This window comes from Bacillus rossius, chromosome 2 (genome assembly GCF_032445375.1).
Source record: "Bacillus rossius redtenbacheri isolate Brsri chromosome 2, Brsri_v3, whole genome shotgun sequence".
Taxonomy (NCBI): domain Eukaryota; kingdom Metazoa; phylum Arthropoda; class Insecta; order Phasmatodea; family Bacillidae; genus Bacillus; species Bacillus rossius.
Genome location: NC_086331.1, coordinates 114,131,280 through 114,150,414, shown reverse-complemented (window position 1 = coordinate 114,150,414; position 19,135 = coordinate 114,131,280). Strand labels below are relative to the sequence as shown.

The window sequence follows — 19,135 nt, the reverse complement described above, 5'->3', positions numbered from 1 at the left end:
ATTAAAAACGCTAGAAATGTTTTGCAGACTATACACCTATTGCTTAAAAAGATAAAGCATTTTTAAATGGAATAGTTGTTGATATGTAGCTTGAGAACCAATATCAAAAAAACATTACCTTGTCTAAGTGAATCAGGAAAAAGCAAAAAGTTTGTATGAAGACTGAAATCAACACGTAGGATAAGTGGATGCTGTTGTCTCACAGTTCTAAACAAGTAAAGTTTCTTTTGATTACTTTAAGGCACAATATTTTTAACATAGTATTAGACTCAATTGAATCTTCTAGCACAGATAGAGAAGTTGCTCAAGAGTTAGTAAAAATCTTTGTTGAAACTGTTGAAGATGAAAACTAATTTGCACATAAAATTTTCAGTGTTAAAGAAACAGCATTGTATTAGGGGGGAAATGTATGCATGGGCCTATCTGGCAAATGGAGAGAAAGTTGCAAAAGACAGCTAAAGACAGGCTCAAGCTACTTATTACAGCTAAAGGTTTTTAATCCGGCCACTTCTGGACCACAGCCATGCCAGATTAGCGATTTGACCGGATTATAGAATGTCAGTATATATTTTACTTCAAAACACTTCATTCTTGATCTCATACTACCAAGAAAGATATAAATTGGAATTTTATTGCTCACAATACAATTATTTTTCTATTTTTTTAATAACTCTTCAGAACATTAATCTCCTGAAATAATGGAAATTAATTCCGTATTGAATTAATGTTGACAGAGGACACAGGCCCATTAAAATAAATGGCAGCATGGCAAAATAAAGGCTATTTAAGATACATACACATGTTTGTAAACAATTGCTATCGATTCACCTAAAACTATCAAATATAGGCTATCGAACTTGTATACAAACATTAAATAAACTCTTTTCTTTATTAAACTCCATATTTATAGTAAAAGGTTCTGAGATTCAATGAAAAGAAGGAAAATAAACAGAATTTTGTGATTTTGAACATTTTAGCATATTCTGAGGTGCCTAAATATTGGCGAGAACTGAATTTCCTGTTTAATTTTTTGTTATAACTAGAAAGTCCAAAAATATTTTGTACTTTCCCAGACTTCTTGTATCCCCTGACCATTTTAATTTCCCAGACTTTTCTCGGTTTCTATACCGTAGTAACCCTGAAGATAAGCTGGCATGAATTAAAAGGTATGTTTATTACAATGCTGCAAACCATCAATTTCTTATTTACATCACTCTTACTGTCTACATTAGTGTTTACAATATATATAAATGAGAAAACTTCTCTGTTATGAAGGAGTGAGTGATGGGGCTGCCTATGCTAATTATACAGGATTTATACGGCAACTGTTGGATGGATCCTCCCAGGTGCTTAAATCACAAGATGTCACTTCACAGTGCTGCCAACCAGTGGCGGATTTACAAATTTTCCAGGTATAGGCTGCAAAGTTTTTGCCGCCCTTGCCTCTACAATTTTCATGTCCTAGATTAAGTTCGTTACAATCCCTTTTTGCACGATTTTTTGTTGGCAAAATCATCGATTATATCGTCGTAAGTAATATTGTTCATTAATTCCGACTCTATGCACAAAAGTGCTAAAGCGTTTAATTTTTCTTGGCTCAAGGTCGATCTCAGATAATTTTTTACCCTTTTTAGACAAGAAAAACTTCTCTCACCCGAACAATTTGTCGCTGGTGTACATAAGGCCATACGAAGGGCTATGTCCAAGTTCGGATAAACGTTCTGCAAACTTTGTTTTCGCAGAAACGAAGATAGACTCTGTAATGATGTAAAATCTGGTTTTACCAGAATGCTTTGCGAAGATATGTGGCTTTGAAAATGTATGCATTCTTGAACCAACTCAGTCTCTAAATCATTAGGATACATTTTTTCTAAGGACAGTGCCTTTTTCGTAAGGGTTGATAATGATAACTCGCTCATTTTGGTCAGAAATGAAAATTTTTCATTGAAATTGTCGTATGCCTTCTTCCTTTTTTCTAATTCGGATACGAGTCTATCAATGATGACGAGAAATGTATTAACCCTGAAAGTATCGCTAGTATCACTCGCTGTCATACTCATTTCTTCATCGGGTGTTTCATCAGCAAATTTTTTTCTTTTCAGTTGTCTTTTTCCCAAGTCTTTTGTGTACTGCTTCGACGCACTTAATTCCATTGCCATTTCTTCGAAATACTTGAAGTTTTCTCGTTGCTCTACGAAAAACTTGCGAAGAGATTCATAAAGATCGGCTACAGTAATCAAATCTACGGTAGAAGCCTGGATTTGAACATTTACTTTGTTTATTCTTTCCAAAAAAACATTCCACACAACAACCATTAACGCTGTTTCCAGTTTTTTTAATTTTGAAAGAATTCCCATTGCTTCATTTCTTGTGACAGGCTTTTCGGTGCAGTCATTCCTGATTGTTTCCAAAGCTTTAATGACTTCGTGCCACGAATCTCTCAAACTTCTGCATGCATCCTCTCTAGCTGACCAACGTGTGAGGTTTACTCTCTTGACTGTTTTGCCTTCTCCGACTTCAGTCATCAATATCTTCCAGCGTTGTGTTGAACTTGAAAAAAAAAACGTATATTTCTTGGAGCAACATGAAGAATCGACAAGCTTCTGTGCAAGATTCAGCAGTCGCAGTTGCCACTAAATTTAAAGAATGGGCAGAGCAAGGAACGAAAAAAGCAAACGGTGCTTGACTTTGAATTTTAGCCTGTAAGCCATTGTATATGCCAGACATATTTGCGGCATTGTCATACGATTGTCCACGGCAGTCTTCAATGTTCAAACCCAAGGTTTTTAGTTCCGAAGTAATGGCAGCAAACATTTCTTCAGCTTTATGTCCCACTGAGGGCAAAAACTTGAGGAATCTTTCACAGGGTTCTCCTGTTTCTAAAACATACCGAATCACGAAGGTGAGCTGGTCCACATGTGCTATATCCGGTGTTGAATCGATGATTAAGGAAAAGTATTTCTCCCTTCTTATCTCGTCTCCAATTTGCTTCAAGACTTTATGGCACATCAAAAGTATAAATTCATCACAAACGGTCTTCGATAAGTAACTGGTACTTCCGGATCCTTGATTCCCAAATCGTTCAATATGACTGGCTAAGAAAGGATCAAACTCAGCTAACAGTTCCAGAATCATAAAATAATTTCCGTTGTGTGGATCACCGAACTTTTCACTTTTTCTTCTAAAAGCGAGACCTCTTGAACACAGCCGCTTCACTACAGCAACAACCCTTTTCAGAACATTTCTCCAATAAGTAATTTCTTCATCAATTTGCAAATGCAGTAAATTGTCGATTCGACCATCAATCGCACTTCTAGCTTTCAGACTAAGGATACTGGATTTATGACGCGCAGAGTTTTCATGCTGAGCTACTCGGTGTTCTGCATTTTTCCAGTCATTAAATCCTTCGTTCTCGAACTGAGTTTTATTCTCCAATGGACCGAATGCTAAACATGGTCCGCAATATACGGAACTCTTACTTTCAGAGTAAACCAGCCAATTTCGGTCCTTCACTTCATTGTTTTTCATTTTTCTTTGAAAGATACTCACTGGCAAGAAACGACGTTGATCAGCATATAGTTTTCCACTTTTAGAGAAGTCAGAAGACTTGTTTTGATAAAAGCCGCATCTTGCAATAATTTCCCTTAAAGTATCGTTAATTTCCCATAAAGCTGGATCTTTGTTTTGATCTACAGTTGTTTGCTTTTGGTCATCATTTAACGATTCGGTCTGAGAGGCATCTTCAATTTTGGAGCACTCGTCGTCAAGAACATAATCATCAGTTTTTTCTTTAGTCGATAGTTCAACAGATGACAGTTGGGCAGCAGAATTAAAGTCCGTTTCATCCTTTCCAGATTGCATTGTTGAAGTTCCCGTTTTTTCGACCCAATTTTCATTTTTAAAAAAACTGTCAATTTTTGTGGTTTTTCGTATAATTTGCTCTTGTTCTTCTTTTTTTATTTTGGCCTTCTTTTTGTACTCCGCTCCACTAAGTCGCTTTCTCCCATCACTCATTTTCACAATTTTTTCTTCAGGAACTGAAATGGAAAGGATTAAATTAACAAGTTTATTTTTCGTACACAAGCAGCGATAGGGGAGGGCAGGGTAACGTAGCCAGAGCGAGCAAAGTGGCCATTGGCTGTTACTCAGCTGGAGAGTGATGAAGTTTGGTAGCGAGGATGTGAAACATTTGTAAGAGACGCCATTAGTGTTCTGAGAGCACCCGGTCTGTTTGCAGTGAAAGTTATTTGTTTTATTAAGGTTTTACTGGTTTTACTATTTCTGATGTAACATGTAAGGTAAGTAATAATTACTGTTGATCATTATTAAATACACAGTAATGCCATAATTATTTAATATAGCCTATCCAAATTAGCATGTTTTAAACTTTAATACCACATATTAATAACTGTAGAAGATGTCTTTTTTTTTGCTAGTTTTTTTGTAATGGCGTCTCAGAGGGCAAAGTGGCCAGCCACCACCGCATGTTCACTTTGCCCGAACTGTATATACTTAGCTCTATTTATGTATTACTAAATAATAAAACAAACTATTGAACATTTTACGTTTTTTTTAATCTACTCTGTAAATTTCTAACGTGTTTTGCAATGTGTGTGTTGTTTTCGTGTGGGGAACGACCTTACACAAAAATTTGCCAGCAGGAGAGGCTTGGCAGATAAGGTGGCAGTATCTCAAGGACGGCTCATATTTCACAAACAAGTGCAGGTGGCCGGAAATGGTATCCCGTGATTTAGTTTCCTTAAGATAAAAGAAAAATGAAAAAAAAATGTCATATCATTTACCCGATTAGTGCGACGGGCAAACAAAAAACAAACATGAGTCGCTCCAATATTTACATTTTAATGGTGTTTTGATTGTACGAAAACTATATTATTGAAGGGTTATTTTATATTTTGATTTTAATTACAATATACAATTTATGTATCGTTTTATCTTAGGATGGCCACGTTACCCTGCTCACCCCTATCCTTCATTCAGAATTCACATAATAAATAGTTAACGTAAAAACGTATTTTTTTAATGCTATCACGAAAAAATTAAAATTTCTTTGCATGGTTTCCGATGAATTGTTTATTGTGAATTATTATTTCTATTTTTTGATGTTTGCTTCATTGAAAAAGACAAAATGACAAGATAACCATGAGCAATCTTTTAGAATACTATTTATAGTTAATATGAAAATGTTCTAAATTTAACGTGACCATGTTCCAAGCTTCAAAATGAAAAATATTATTGCAGGGCTTTTTCAATAAATTTATTCGTTATCGTTACAGATGCTTTATTATAATGTATAATGATTATAAAAAGTTTTTACTTACCGGTGCTGTGAAAATATTCATACAATGATACAATTCACGAAACACTTCGAAAAATAACAGTCCACACGACACACCTACGTAGAAATATCAATTCGTTATGCAATACACGCGTAAGACAACTGTGGTCCCGACTCCCGAGGTAACAGCTCTAATTGCCGCCCCACCCGCGACATGACGCGGTTCGACCCTTGAGGCGGACTAGGAGAAGGGAGGGGACAGTCTGGCGGAAGGGATAGCGGCGGAGGGAGGGCGGAGGGGCCCTTCTGACCTTGGGTAGTCACATTTTTCCCGGGACCATAGTTGTCTTGGGCGTGTAGTGCCAACCGAGGCCTTGTCCATTAAAATTCGCATTTACTGACTAGCGAACTAGCTGTTTTACTCTGGAATATGGAAGTTTGCTACACGGATTCACGGAACGTACAATGACAAGGGAGAGGGGAAAGTCATCGGCAAAATTTGTTGCAGACTTCTATTTGTAAAACATCAGAAAACAGAAAATCGTCATGCAGAAATATTTTTGATTTCTATGAGGTAGCAAAAAAAAAATCGGTCCCCAAATTTGCCGCCCCAAAAATCTGCCGCCCTAGGCTCAAGCCTACTCAGCCTACTGGTAAATCCGCCACTGCTGCCAACCCTGGTAAATCGAGCAGCAGTGCTTGTGTGACCTAACAACCCTTTGCAGTTGTAGGCCTAACTAACATGCAAGAGGCGCATATTGTGTGAGGAACCATTACACTAGCATGGCACACATAGGTTGTGTTGTTCATACCTTCATTTCCTTCATCATTCATGCAACAATAAATAGCAAATAAGAACAATATAATAAAATCTGTCCAAGTTGCAGCAACAAGATGATACATTCTGGCTTTTTGTCCTATTTTTCTTTGCTAATTTCTAGTACGTACACTATAATATGAAAAGAAAAAAAAAACATTCCTTTTCATAACATTTATCTACATATTTTTTAGACTTTGCTTGAGTAATACCAAAACTTTATTTTGAATACCATTAACTCTGTTGTAAGTTTCTACTCACACAAAATATAAATTCTTGAGTCCTTTCTGCGAAAATTATGACTAGAGCTCAGTACAAAATGGTCAAGAATTTTTTTTTTTAAATTAACGTTTTCTGTCACATAGTGACAACCACTTTTACAGTGTAGAAACAGATCTCTGCGTACCCATTTGGCTAGCGGACAGCCTTGAGTAGTTTTCCCCTCCTTCCCGGTGTACATGACCTTCTCCACCCGCAAAGCCTTTCCCTTCAGTCCGGTCCTCTTCTCTAGGTCAGAGCGCAATTCTGTCAGACTCGATGCCGTTCCTAGGTGTGTGTAATATGAACCTGGTTCAGGAGGACCTGCAATTTCAATCACATTTGTAACCAACACTATATATATACACACATATATATACAAATATACACACACATATACATACACTCATATATATATATATATATATATATATATATATATATATATATATATATATATAAGTACACCAATCTTTCACTTAGAACGACTAATGCATTCCCAAAAAAGTTAGTGTTATTCAAAATCGCATATTATGAAGCATTAGTCTCCATAAATAGCAAGACTAATTTACTTTGTGTGTTCCAAAATATGCAAGGAAATATTCTTCACGTAATATAAATGTGTAGGATAACACTCCGCGATAAATATGTCACACCATTTATCTTTATAAGCCTACCATCAAATACTTTGTATCACAAATACGACACAGTGTAACGGGAGATAGGTAGTTATGGACTTTAAAATTAAAGTGCTTATTCGCGTCACCGCCTGGTTTACACCAATCCTGTAAGGCCGTGATTTTATTTCATTACACCATTCATTTAACAACCTTTTCCATGTGAATCATCTATTCATTTCTGTTCCGGTATCTAATGTCAAATGTATTCCCGCTAGTACAATCATCAACAGCATCAGACTTATATAAACATTTGATAGAGTCCTTATTTATGATATATATGATTGTGCACACAGTTAACTTGCTTAAAACTAAGTGCGACCAACATAACTGTTGCCTTTATGACATTCTGCTCGCCGTAACACTTCTAGTTTTGTCTCAAATATTTGAACACAATGCATTACGCTCTAGAGTTCTCTGCCACTGGCTAGACTGAAGTTCACGGCCCGGTCTGGGGCTGGGTGACATCGGTACAGCCTGGCGGCATACGAGCAGACATAAAATCATTTGGTCCTTTACACCCAATTGCCGCAACTTAACTTGCCATAGCTTATGTTTGTACAACAGCCGATAGAGTAGTCAGACCTGCACGCAGATCCCCCCCCCTCCTCATATGGCTAACTGTATGCCACGATACATCTCTTGTTTACTGTAGATTTTGTGACATCATGCCCGACTTTATTTTTGCCTGACACGATTTTGTCCTAAGTGAAATTTACAGACGTGCTATTCAAGACTCAGGCAGTATAATTAAAATTGTGCTAAATGAATTCGTGCAATTTGAAGACATGCTAAGTGTGGGATTGGTGTATAATATAAGCATAAAAATGCATACTTCAAACAAATAACTTTTATAAATAAGGTAAATGTCATTCTACCAAGTGGTCCAGTGGTTAGGATGACTGACATGAGGTTTTAAAAGTTCCCAGTTCAATTCTCGATGCCTGTTCCCGAATTTTTCACGTGTGAAAAACCTTGTTCCCAAGTTTGGGAATGCAGTTATGTTATCTTTTTCTCTCCACACTGCGGCAGACAGTGGCAAGCCAATTGTCTGCTGCCTGTCTTTCAAGTAAAGGTAGTACTGGTACCAGTTGTGTCGAGTGTTTGCTACTGTTTTGTTTATTTACCACGATGTGACACACATTCTTACAACATGTGCCTAAATATTGGTGGTCACAAGCCCAAATGCAAACTTTGCGACAAAAATGCCCTGACTGGTCAACTTCTTGAAAACAATCACGTATCTTCCTAATCTGGATAAACATTTAATATTCTCACAAGGTAAATGTAGTTCTTCATAGCTAACCATTACACCTAAGAATACCGGCTGACATGGTCGTACTATTGCAGGGGTCGGCAGATTTTCTAGTGAGATGAGCCAAATATTAAGTAAACAGATTCTCCAATTGTTTAGAGAGCCACAACATGTAGTTTCTCTGTATCTAAGACGATAAATAAGACAAGATAAAATCAAAATATTTTATTTGCAAATTCAACACAAAGTCTTTAGAAGAAAGGGTACTTAAATAAAAAAAACACATAAATGTAAAAAATTGGTAGTCATTAGTAGAGCTCTTCTGATAAAACATGAAAACCTAGATTATTTTGATTGATTAAAAATTAAAGTATAAAAAGCACCTGGGCGTGTGCGGCGGCAGGCGGTGTAATGGTAGGGATGCGAGTGCGCAGGTTAAGGACATGCGACATGTATTGTGATTGTGACATTTGATTTTGTTTGGCATTTTTTTTGTGCTGTTGAGCGAAGAGCTTGAAATTAATCTTTAACTAATATTTCCCACAAACACGGTGTATTCATGCTCTGATGTATTATTTATTATCCTTTTTCAATTCTCAAATATTAAGCCCTCAAAATAGTATGTAAGTTGGAATAAACTAATACGTAACATCATAAATGTAACTATTTTCAAATAAAACTAAGGATTTTCATTTTCAGATACTGTCTTCGGGGTCATTGCCAAACTTACCAGTCACAAGATGAAGGTACGCAGGTAATATTATAAATAAGTAAAGCTAGTTTGAATGTGTGCCATCGCTGAGTTAGCTGAAAAGCATGGTAGTGTTGAAGAGTCCAAATCAAAGGGGTCGTGAATAATTTTCTATAAAAAAACTTAATAACATTTTAAAAAAATATTACAGAAAGGAGAGAAAATTGCTACTTACATTTGTCAGGAGGAAAACAGTTGCAATCTGGCACTTCCGCACGCACATTGTTCTTGAGTCGCTCTAAATGATCCTGAAACTCCTTAGCAGACATACTGCCATAAACCTTGTTGTTTTTACAGTCCTCAACATTGCTATCTGGCTGAGGTGACCATTGCTGTTTGATATCTTGTTCATCTGCAGTCTGGAAACCTTGGCAGCAGCCATCGCGCAAGTGTTCCGGAGTTGGTGTTTCAATTCCTCCCTGACGACAGCACCACGCTCCGGGCATCTTCTCTATTACTGCTGGCCCACCATCTCCTTGAAACTTGTAAGACCATTTATCCATCTTAATAGCCAATTTTTCATCTTCTTCATTGTCGACACATTTTCCTGTACTATTATTGCTTGTTACACCAGTATCATTTTTATCACTGTTGGAATAGTTTCCTTTACTGTTTGTGCATAATGATGTCATTTCTGATTCATCTTCAGAATCACTTATACCAGTACGTGAACCAAATTTTTGACAATGGAGAGTGTCACCACATGTTTTCGGTTCTTCTAATTTCAAACTTAGTGTACTGTTATTCAAATTCTTTTGAGACAAATAGCTATTTAAACAAGAAGAATCTGTTAGTGATTTTTTATCTTCATTTTTTAGCACATCTTCATATCTTGGAGAGACTGAATAAACATCTGACTGTTTCATTGCCATTCTTCCAGTTCTGGTGTTCATTCCATCGCTATCATGTGTAGATGAGAATGTAGCATCATGAAAGTCAATGACATCAGGAGTAACAAATATCTGTTTCTGAAGTGATTTGTCATCAATTTCTGTTGAACTTTTATCATTAAATTTATAGGAACCAATCGAAGCTGCTGAAGTTAAATTTTCTCTTTTGTTCTTAAATGAATTTTCAAGAGTTGCCGATGAGTTTAGCTCACTGTGATCTTGCATGGCACTACCTGGGCACAAAGAATCTTTCTGTGAAACTCGTGGCAAGTTGCCATTAGTACTTTGACTTGTAGCTTGACCACTCTTCTGTTGTAATGTGGGATCTGAAACACTATAAGACAGTGTGTTCTTCATAGAAGCACTTACTGAAGGCATGTTTAATACTCTATGGTCTACAGATGCAGGCTGGTCATTTACTGATGATGCATATTTGATGAAATTTTCCATTGCAGAAATAGTTCCACTGTCAATTAGCTCACCCCCTGTGCTGTTTGCCCCTACCCAATCCCATGGAAAGCCACCACCCTCAGATGTTAGAACTGATGGGCGATTCTGAGGATGGTGGCTTTTGGCTAAAAAATTAGTCTCACTGGAAGATTGAGTGTCTATCTGTTTTCTGTTCACAGAGTTGGACTGAGAGGAATTCATTATTTGGTTCATCCCATCCACATTTTGCACTATCATACCTGAGCCATTAGAAGATGCACACAGAGACTGGGAAGACCTGTGACTTTTATGTTCACCCGGACTAGATAGATTTGTTTCAGAACTTCCACTTCCATCAATGTTTCTATTTACATTTTCTAAAGAAATCTGTCTCTGGAGGTGGTGCTGTTGAACTTGATGATTGTACTGCTGCATTTGATGATTCAACTGTTGAGATTGTTGCTGCTGCTGTTGCTTGTTTAAAATCATAGTTTTTAAACGACTGTTCAAATTAACACGTTCATGATACATATCATTTTGCACACTATTTTGCACACCAGTTTGTTCAGGTTCTCTGTACACATTTCCAGCTTCATTTTTAGGCACTGTACCACTCTGTTCTGGGTCCCACACCAATCTACTGCTCTCCGTGTCTGCACTCCACGATGCCGACGACATGTTTTCCCCCATGATGGCAGCCGACGCAACCATAGTCTCTTGGCCTGGATACCTACTAGAGTTCTGTGAACTCTGTTGGTGTTGTTGTGCTTGTTGTTGAATTGGGGGATGAAGCAGGTATCCAGGCAAGGCGTTTGGGTGACCAGTAGGGTTGCTGTTGGCGCTGCTGTTGCTCACGCTCTGAGTACCATATACAGAAGAAGCTTTAGTTCCGTTGTTGAGATTACTTGAAAGTGAGGAGTTGTCAGTGCTGCTGTCCAAGTGAACAGAACTACTCCTGCTGGTAGGTGTGGTAGATGGAGGTGGTGCCATTGCAACATCCTGGAATCAATCAAGTTCATTTTGAATCTGTTTACACTATTTGTTTATGTAATATTATTTAATTTTGTGTACATTTAAAATGCTGAAAAATATTCTGTTGAGATTTCTGTACACTAAGTATGTAAGTTTCATACTACATAAACATATTCAAGTCCCAAAAGAAACAGAACATAGGACTACAGAAATAGTGTTATCATACAGAAATTATTAAAATAAAAACACATCTATATTACCAGTGACACAGCATCATAAGATGCTGAGCTATTTAACGTTCCCTTGCAAAATAAAAATTCACAATAATTGTGTTTAGTCGCCAGCACGGGCGTAGATCCCAGGGGTGTCCAGGGGAGCTCAAGCCCCCCTCCTTGGAATCAAAAAGCCCCTCTCCGAGGGGGCCCGCTTGTGCTTACGAAATCATTATTAAGAAATGGGAATGATAAACATTATTGCACGGGCCCCTCCTGCGAATCCTACAGATTTTCACCCATGGTCACCAGAGTAAATTGAATATCAAATATTAGGAACTTTTACGTTACTTATTGTGTGGGCATGAGCAGTTTGATCAGTCACAAATTCTGTGTTGCTAAATTAATCTCACATGCTACGTTGGTTTTTGTTTTCTCATCTTTAATATTATTTTAGAGCTATTTACAAAAAATTTACATTATACCTGACTTGCATTTTTTGTTCTGTCAATATGTTCAATCCATATTTACTAAGTTAAATATAATGGGTGTATAGAGTTGTGCAAGTGATGATATTTACAAACTCTTGCACAAATTGTTACACCCATTAAATAACTCTTAGTGAGTATTAGTAAAAAATAATTGTGACAGAACAACAAATGCACAATAGGTTTTGTGTTAAAATGTGCATAAATAGCAGTTAGAGTAAAGTAATACAAAAAAAATGAAATTATTTATTTTCTTTTTCATACCAAGCCTTATTTCCTTAACATTTTACAGATAAATAAATAATAAAGACAGCACATGAGTGACTTATACAAATATAGCTTAGACTTGTTTTTTGCTAACCAAAATAGCTGGTAATGTTTAAAGCAGTTGTATACAGTACAATAATAATAAAAATTAAAAATACACATAAACAAGTTTTATGAGAACATCCTTCCTACTCTTTGAAAGAATTCTTTAACCTAACAGAAGATGAAAAATTACACTGTGGTTAAATAGATATGGTTTTGTTTCTTAACCGAAGTCTTTATTACCACAGTTTTATTTTGCACAGAAATTTACTATGTGTGATCAAGACGTAATTTATGCCCTTCTTCTGTACACACTGGTTCATGTAAGGTTTTTTTTGTATTTTTTAATTAAGTAGACAATTTTTCCCTTAACTTATATTTAAAATTCATGTTAATAGTAATATACGATTGTGTGTATCTTTATGGTGTATGTGTGTATATGTGCATGTGCGAGGATACTAGAGGCGAGGCGAGGCGAGGCAACGAGGCAGGCCAGTCGGGCCACCGGCTGGCCAAAAGGGGGTCCAAGGGAGGCCCTACCTCCCAGACAGGTAGAGCCCGTCACCCCGCTACATGGTTATCTGATTAGAGTGGCACCTGTCTGTTTCCAGAGCCCCAACTGTGTCAAGTGGCGTAACTAGGATGCCATCATTCTCACAGCTTTGAGTGTTAAATCGAGGATTATGACGACGCAACACTTCAGAGGGCTACGAGGCCTTTCCAAAGTGTGGCTTCCCAAGTATATAAGACTATGCCCATCCCCGGCAAGAGAATGACAGAGGCTGAAGGCAACACAGGCGAGTGAGTGCGAGACTGGTGAGTGAAGTGAAGTGAAACAGGTGAGTACCCCTTGGTAAGCAATAGCGGATGACAAGCTACGGGCTATGTGTACGATGATTGAATCATCGGGGACCGGAGAAGCTGGTACAGTGTTATATGTGTGGCAGACGAGTGAGTAGAGCAAGGCAGTATGTTGAGACAGAGGTGCGTGGCAAGAGACGAGCATTATAAAGAGCCAATGTTGAGCTGAGCTCCAGAGAGAGGGGACAGTAAATTGTGGACTAAATGAAAAAGTTATTAATTTATGGACAGGTAAATTGTTATAACATAATTGTGTTGATAAAGAGTTAGAAAATAAAACTGTATTTAATTAAGTGCGCTATTCTTTCAAACTTGATTTTCCACTCGTAACAATATACATGTTCTATATCCCAGAGTACTCAACTCTGTGTGAAATCTACAGAGCCAAAGAAATAAATACAAAAAAAACTAACAAATGAATAACTAAATACAACATATCTCTATGTTTATACATGTGGTTTGAGTTTATATGTTGGGATACTAATCAGAATATAAATTTTCAGTATGTTTCAGTTTTCTGAAACCAAACAAGTATGTGACTGCCCATCATTAAATATTAGTAGAATGAAACATAATACATTATTGAAACTAGTCATTCTGAACAAACATTCAGATATATTTCAATAAACTGAAATTAGTATATACCACTTTAGTAAAAAACATATTTAGAATACTAGTAATAGTTAGTACAAATATTCATAGAGATAGAACATGAAAAAGCACGCACAAAACAACACAAATATGAGTGTTTTTTTTGTGTTTTTGTGTGTTTCTTTTTAATTTCTTTTAAGCTATGTCCAGCTGACATTTAGATATTTTATTGCTTTATTTTAAAATAAAACATCATTATTAAAACACAATACATATAAATTTATAAACTCATCTACATGAAACAATAAAGTAACATAGCAAACAGTTTACCTGAGAAGGATTATAGCTTCCGCTGCCAGCACCATTTACAAATTCTCTCTGTTCAGCATACTGACTGCCCGGAGAAGTGTCCATGTACTGGCCATTCATCCCGTTCCTGTGGACTGCTGCCCCGTTCACACTGACGCCATTAACAGTCACAGAACCGGACATGCCATTGATGCTGGCTGCCATGCCCGACGCGATGGGGGACGGCTGAGGGGTGTGAACCTGGGAGTAGCCGGAGCCCGCTCGCGACTGCTGGGCGGGCGACGAAGGAGGCCCACTGCCCGAGTACTGGCTGTGCTGGAACGCTGCTGCTGCCTGCTGCTCCGAGTTAAGGAACCCAGTCTGCTGTTGGTAGCCTGCACAACAGAACAAACATTCAACAACTCCCAAATAAAGAATAAGTAGGAAACTAAAAGGTAGTAAATAATAATTTACATTTCCTCAATATTCATGACTTTAAATGGTTCTCAGTATGTCACAAGATATGTATAGTAGCTTAACGCCCAGATACACCCTCCATGTTGTGAGTTATTGTATTATACGTCATTATTTTTGTTTTATTAAATCTCCTACAGATGTTTTACTACATAAGCATTGCAAATTACTTTCTACTGTTAGTTTTTGATCGATCTTGTATTATATATTAACTGCTATTTGTAAAAAGTCAGGCAACAATAATTAATTTAAATTTTTGCCTGACATTAAGTATGATGGTCACTCTTTGGAAGTTTATTTTTTGTATTTCCAGAGCTGGGTAATGCATACAATGTTACTTCCCTAGTCTCATTTTCCAAATATGTATTCATAAAGACCTGAAATTAGCAAAGAACAAAAAATTCAACATGGCAGGTGAGTTCGAAAGTGATGATACCTCTAGGATTACACTACACTTGGTACCAATTTGGATGTGACTAAGCTTGTAAGGTTGTTTTTATAGTCAGGGAACCAACATTTTAAGTAGCAGGATTTTTCACACCCATAAATGGTCTTTGAGTTTTAAGATAAATAGCATCATTGCTTGTTAAACTATTATCCTTCCTTATCATTTAAAATTACAATAAATATGAAATATTTATTCCATTACATAAAGCGGACAAAAATATGGAAACGCAAAAGTGTTATTTTTACAATCAAGTATAAAAAACTTTATATGCTTGTATATACATATATATAGTCAACATTAATTACACAGTGCCAAGGTATTAATCGTGTGATAACCAACTCATCACATCGTTAATCTAAGTCCTCCTCATTAGTGCTTATCAAGGCCCTCAAAATAAATTAAATTATTATTCCCAACATGTAAGGGATACATTAGAGCTGTAAAAACTTATTTTAAAATGTCTTTAGAAATCCTTTGTTTTTTATTTAGCATTAGTACACATATGGCTTATGTTAGGAGTTATTGTTACACTTAATGCAAAGAATTTTCATCTTCAAATGCCTTACCACCATAAGATTTAGAAAGCAACTTTTCAAAAACACAGCCACAGCTGCCATGTCCAAATGTCTTTGTCTTTGTCCTCCTACCTACTGGTCCCCTCATTCCCCCACACCATGTTCCTTCCACACTTCCCATCCTTAACTTGGATGGCTGGAGGAAGCAGTGTGTAACCCGCATGTTCGAGATCTGCCCAGGCAGTTTATGCAAATCAACTATATTTGTAAAGAACTTAACTCACTAAGAAAATCCATACTGATTCTGTTCCATAGCACTTCTATTATAGAACTGATATGTAGCAATTTACAGCAATTTCAGTTTATTATTTATTACACATATTATATGCATGCAATCGTGGTTGTAACATAATACAGGAAATTTACTTCTACCAATCCTTAGTTCCACTCAAACAATAGGTTTAACCCAGAGGTTAGGGATCCATTCTTACAATACATCCACTTTCACATTTTATACACTGTCTTGTAACCAAAAATTTCCTTCTTTACTTTGTTGTATATATTTGACACACCATTTGTGTTACAATACTACAGCCTTTACGCACTATGGAAAAATAAATTATGTTCTCTTTCTTATTAGTTGACACAAGATGCCTATAATTTACTATAATTAATGATCTTTGGTGTGCCATCAAGAATCCCTGTGATACATACACTAAAATATACGTTATTAAATATTTGAAAAAAATTCTTTAAGTAACATTTATTTTACATTAATAAGTAAAGGTTCAGCTAAAGAAACCACATGAAATAATCAACTATAATGTACTCAATTATTCTTAAACAACGCAGTGAGTCTGAAAGAAATTTTGCATGAACATAGTAGGTGGTTTTTATCTCAAATGGTTAGGTACCATAGGAGATGGCCCACTGTAATTTTTTTGTTTTTGTTTTTGTACCTCCAAGTTTTATTTTTTCTTTGTTACTGAATTATTTACCTTTTTAATCGTGTGTACACATATCTCTAAATATACTACTGTTTACCCTTATCTTTCAGTCATCAAAATTAATTTAGTGTTAATGTGATAAAATTAACAATTTGCATTATTTTTTTAATTTTAAAAGAAAAGCCTAACAAAATGTATTATATAATAAAGCACATGTAACAATATTTGTCTCTGGAAAAAATTAGGCTACATTTATAATTTTGATGAATTTTTTATTTCATTTTAAACATTAACAAATGTCAAATCATTTTCGTAAAAACTTAGTTTTTTTTTTCCTCGTAAAAACATACCTAGTCATGAAGACCTTTTTATCAGAAAAAAATATTCAAGTCATGGAAACTTTTGCAAACCAATGACCTGCAAGTAATTCACAATATGCAGTAAGTATGCAGATGCACGCATGAGATATTGAGAGATTTAAAATAGGTAATATATAATTTTTTATTTGAATTTATTTTTCTTTCTTTCTACAGGGCGGTGTTTTTGTCAAATAAAGTAATATTAAATTGCATTATTTGTAGATGTATTTTTAATATTTTGTACGAGGTTATGTAAATTCAATTAAATATTTTTTGTTTAGGTAAAACGTATTGACCATTGATCCAGAATTTCTATACACCTGGCTAGAAAATTAACATTTTTATTGCTTGGTTTTGTAATAGTATTAAAACAAGAATGTTTGTGAGCCCCTTTGTGTATATCATGCAATAAAGAGTTTATAAATAATTCACCACATTTCACAAGACTATAACTTTTACATAAATTAAGATATAAATTTGAGACTTATGTACCTGTGTACCCGAACATAAATGTGTGTAAGTCCCTGCTAAATGTGATACTGTCCCGCTGCGCACGAAGCGTGCAGGCTATTTGGTTGCCGCGGCTGCAGCCTCATCGGAGTTAGGGAACTTCGGCAAACCTCGGAACCTCGGAACTCCCACCCAGTGGTCAGAAGCGGAAATGGCGCACATCGACGGCGGCTCTCCAGGCTAGTCTGGATGTTTCAACGAAGGTATCGAACTTGTCTGAACGGGTATACAAACCCCTCCTCAGCTCATACAACAGGAGCAGCCCAGAGGTCAACGCCGAAGACTGCCATGCTGCCGGAACACCTCATGAGCTACACAGTCAACAAGCTGCCCGTGACTGTCACCCCGCCAATTATGTCAGGAGAAGATGGACTTAGACCCTGGTGAGCCCCAACAAATACACTATTCTGGAGTTTAATAAATAGACTGGTTGCGGATAGTTGCAGAAACAACTCAGTAATTTAGAGACTGTGGAAGTAAGGAGTAACGAGTAGTAATTTATACTCGTTTACTAGCAGTCAAGCAACTACATAGTTAAGGTCACGAGGGCAAGTGGCAGTGGTGAAGTTTGCGAGGCAAGCAAACCATAACAGACATTACCGGACTTAACATTGTTCCCAGTGGAGTTGCAGACAAACAAGAAATATGTTGTCCGTAATGTACTCAGTTACGTTTTCGTCTTGGTGTAGAGACACAGACAGCGAGTTGAAGTTGTGGAAGACAGACACACAGTAGTTTCAAGACTTGATGTCATAGCAAGTCTTGCGAAATCAGAGGAAGTTGCTGTTTCCAGGAACGAGTGTGACAACTTGCATCGCTGGTCACCAAGTTACAGTATTTGCAAGAGGCGAACTGATTCCACTACTCATTAGAAGCACCGCGAGTAGCCGAGGCCACCGTCAGCGTGTTCGCAGCCGGGAGACAAGTTCTTGTTGTGGCCGACTTGCTGAAGAATTGATCCCCTGCAATGGACGAGGCATCAGACTGTGTGGCGCCCGGTGAGAGGACGTCGACAACCCGAACAAGTCACTTGTGCCTCCCCTTCCACAAGTGCGGACTTACTGTGAAGCTATATTACAACAGCAACACCTGAAATACTCGCATCAGGTTGAGAATAGTTTGATAACCATTTATAACCATTTACACGTATTTCATGTGTCCGGTGGAGGGCACACCGAACATTGGTGAAAGGTAAATCAAATCTTGGTATAATCTACTCAAATATTCTTTTACATTCATTCATGTAAGTTTTCAAAGCATTGTGAATTTGGATGAAAAATTTAGAAACACCCTATAATAACATTTAAAAATTTTTACTTCCATATTATTTAGACATATTATGTTCATACAAAAGCTGTAGATTCAGCAGATGCTTCATAAAACACCAAGACTTCAAAATAAACAAAAAAGATACATACAATTTTTGTATGCTAGGCTACCAATATATTCTTCTAACATTTACGATACCTCACTTAAAAATATTTATACCTACAATGATCTATGTTGAAGAAAAATATAGTGTACAACTGAATGTTAATTCTATTATTAGCTGCATCAGATGTAAATCCAGTTAAACAACAAAGAATAAAAATATTCCAAATGATTGTAAATAAGGTAGATGTCCAACTTACTACCTCAGATTATGTTTGATAGTAAGACTTCATTACAAAAATGTAATAAAAATTAATCATTCAATCTTTAGTTACTTTGCAGTTTCACCCCTCAAATGACCTGCTCAGATGTGTCTGACCGAGTTCAAGGGGACCACTGTGGTTAACTGTCAGGCAC

At 36.6% G+C, this 19,135-nt stretch overlaps 1 protein-coding gene across 1 annotated transcript in view; it reads right to left on the bottom strand.

The window, feature by feature from the left end:
• LOC134529638 (uncharacterized) overlaps nt 1–19,135 on the bottom strand; it is a 139,005-nt gene that overhangs the window by 30,214 nt on the left and 89,656 nt on the right. Inside the window, exons 5-7 of the mRNA XM_063363943.1 lie at nt 14,137–14,489; nt 9,230–11,372; nt 6,520–6,695 (exon numbers count right to left, since the gene is read on the bottom strand). Coding sequence (XP_063220013.1) covers nt 6,520–6,695; nt 9,230–11,372; nt 14,137–14,489 — 2,672 coding nt within the window. The remainder of the gene's footprint in view (nt 1–6,519; nt 6,696–9,229; nt 11,373–14,136; nt 14,490–19,135) is intronic.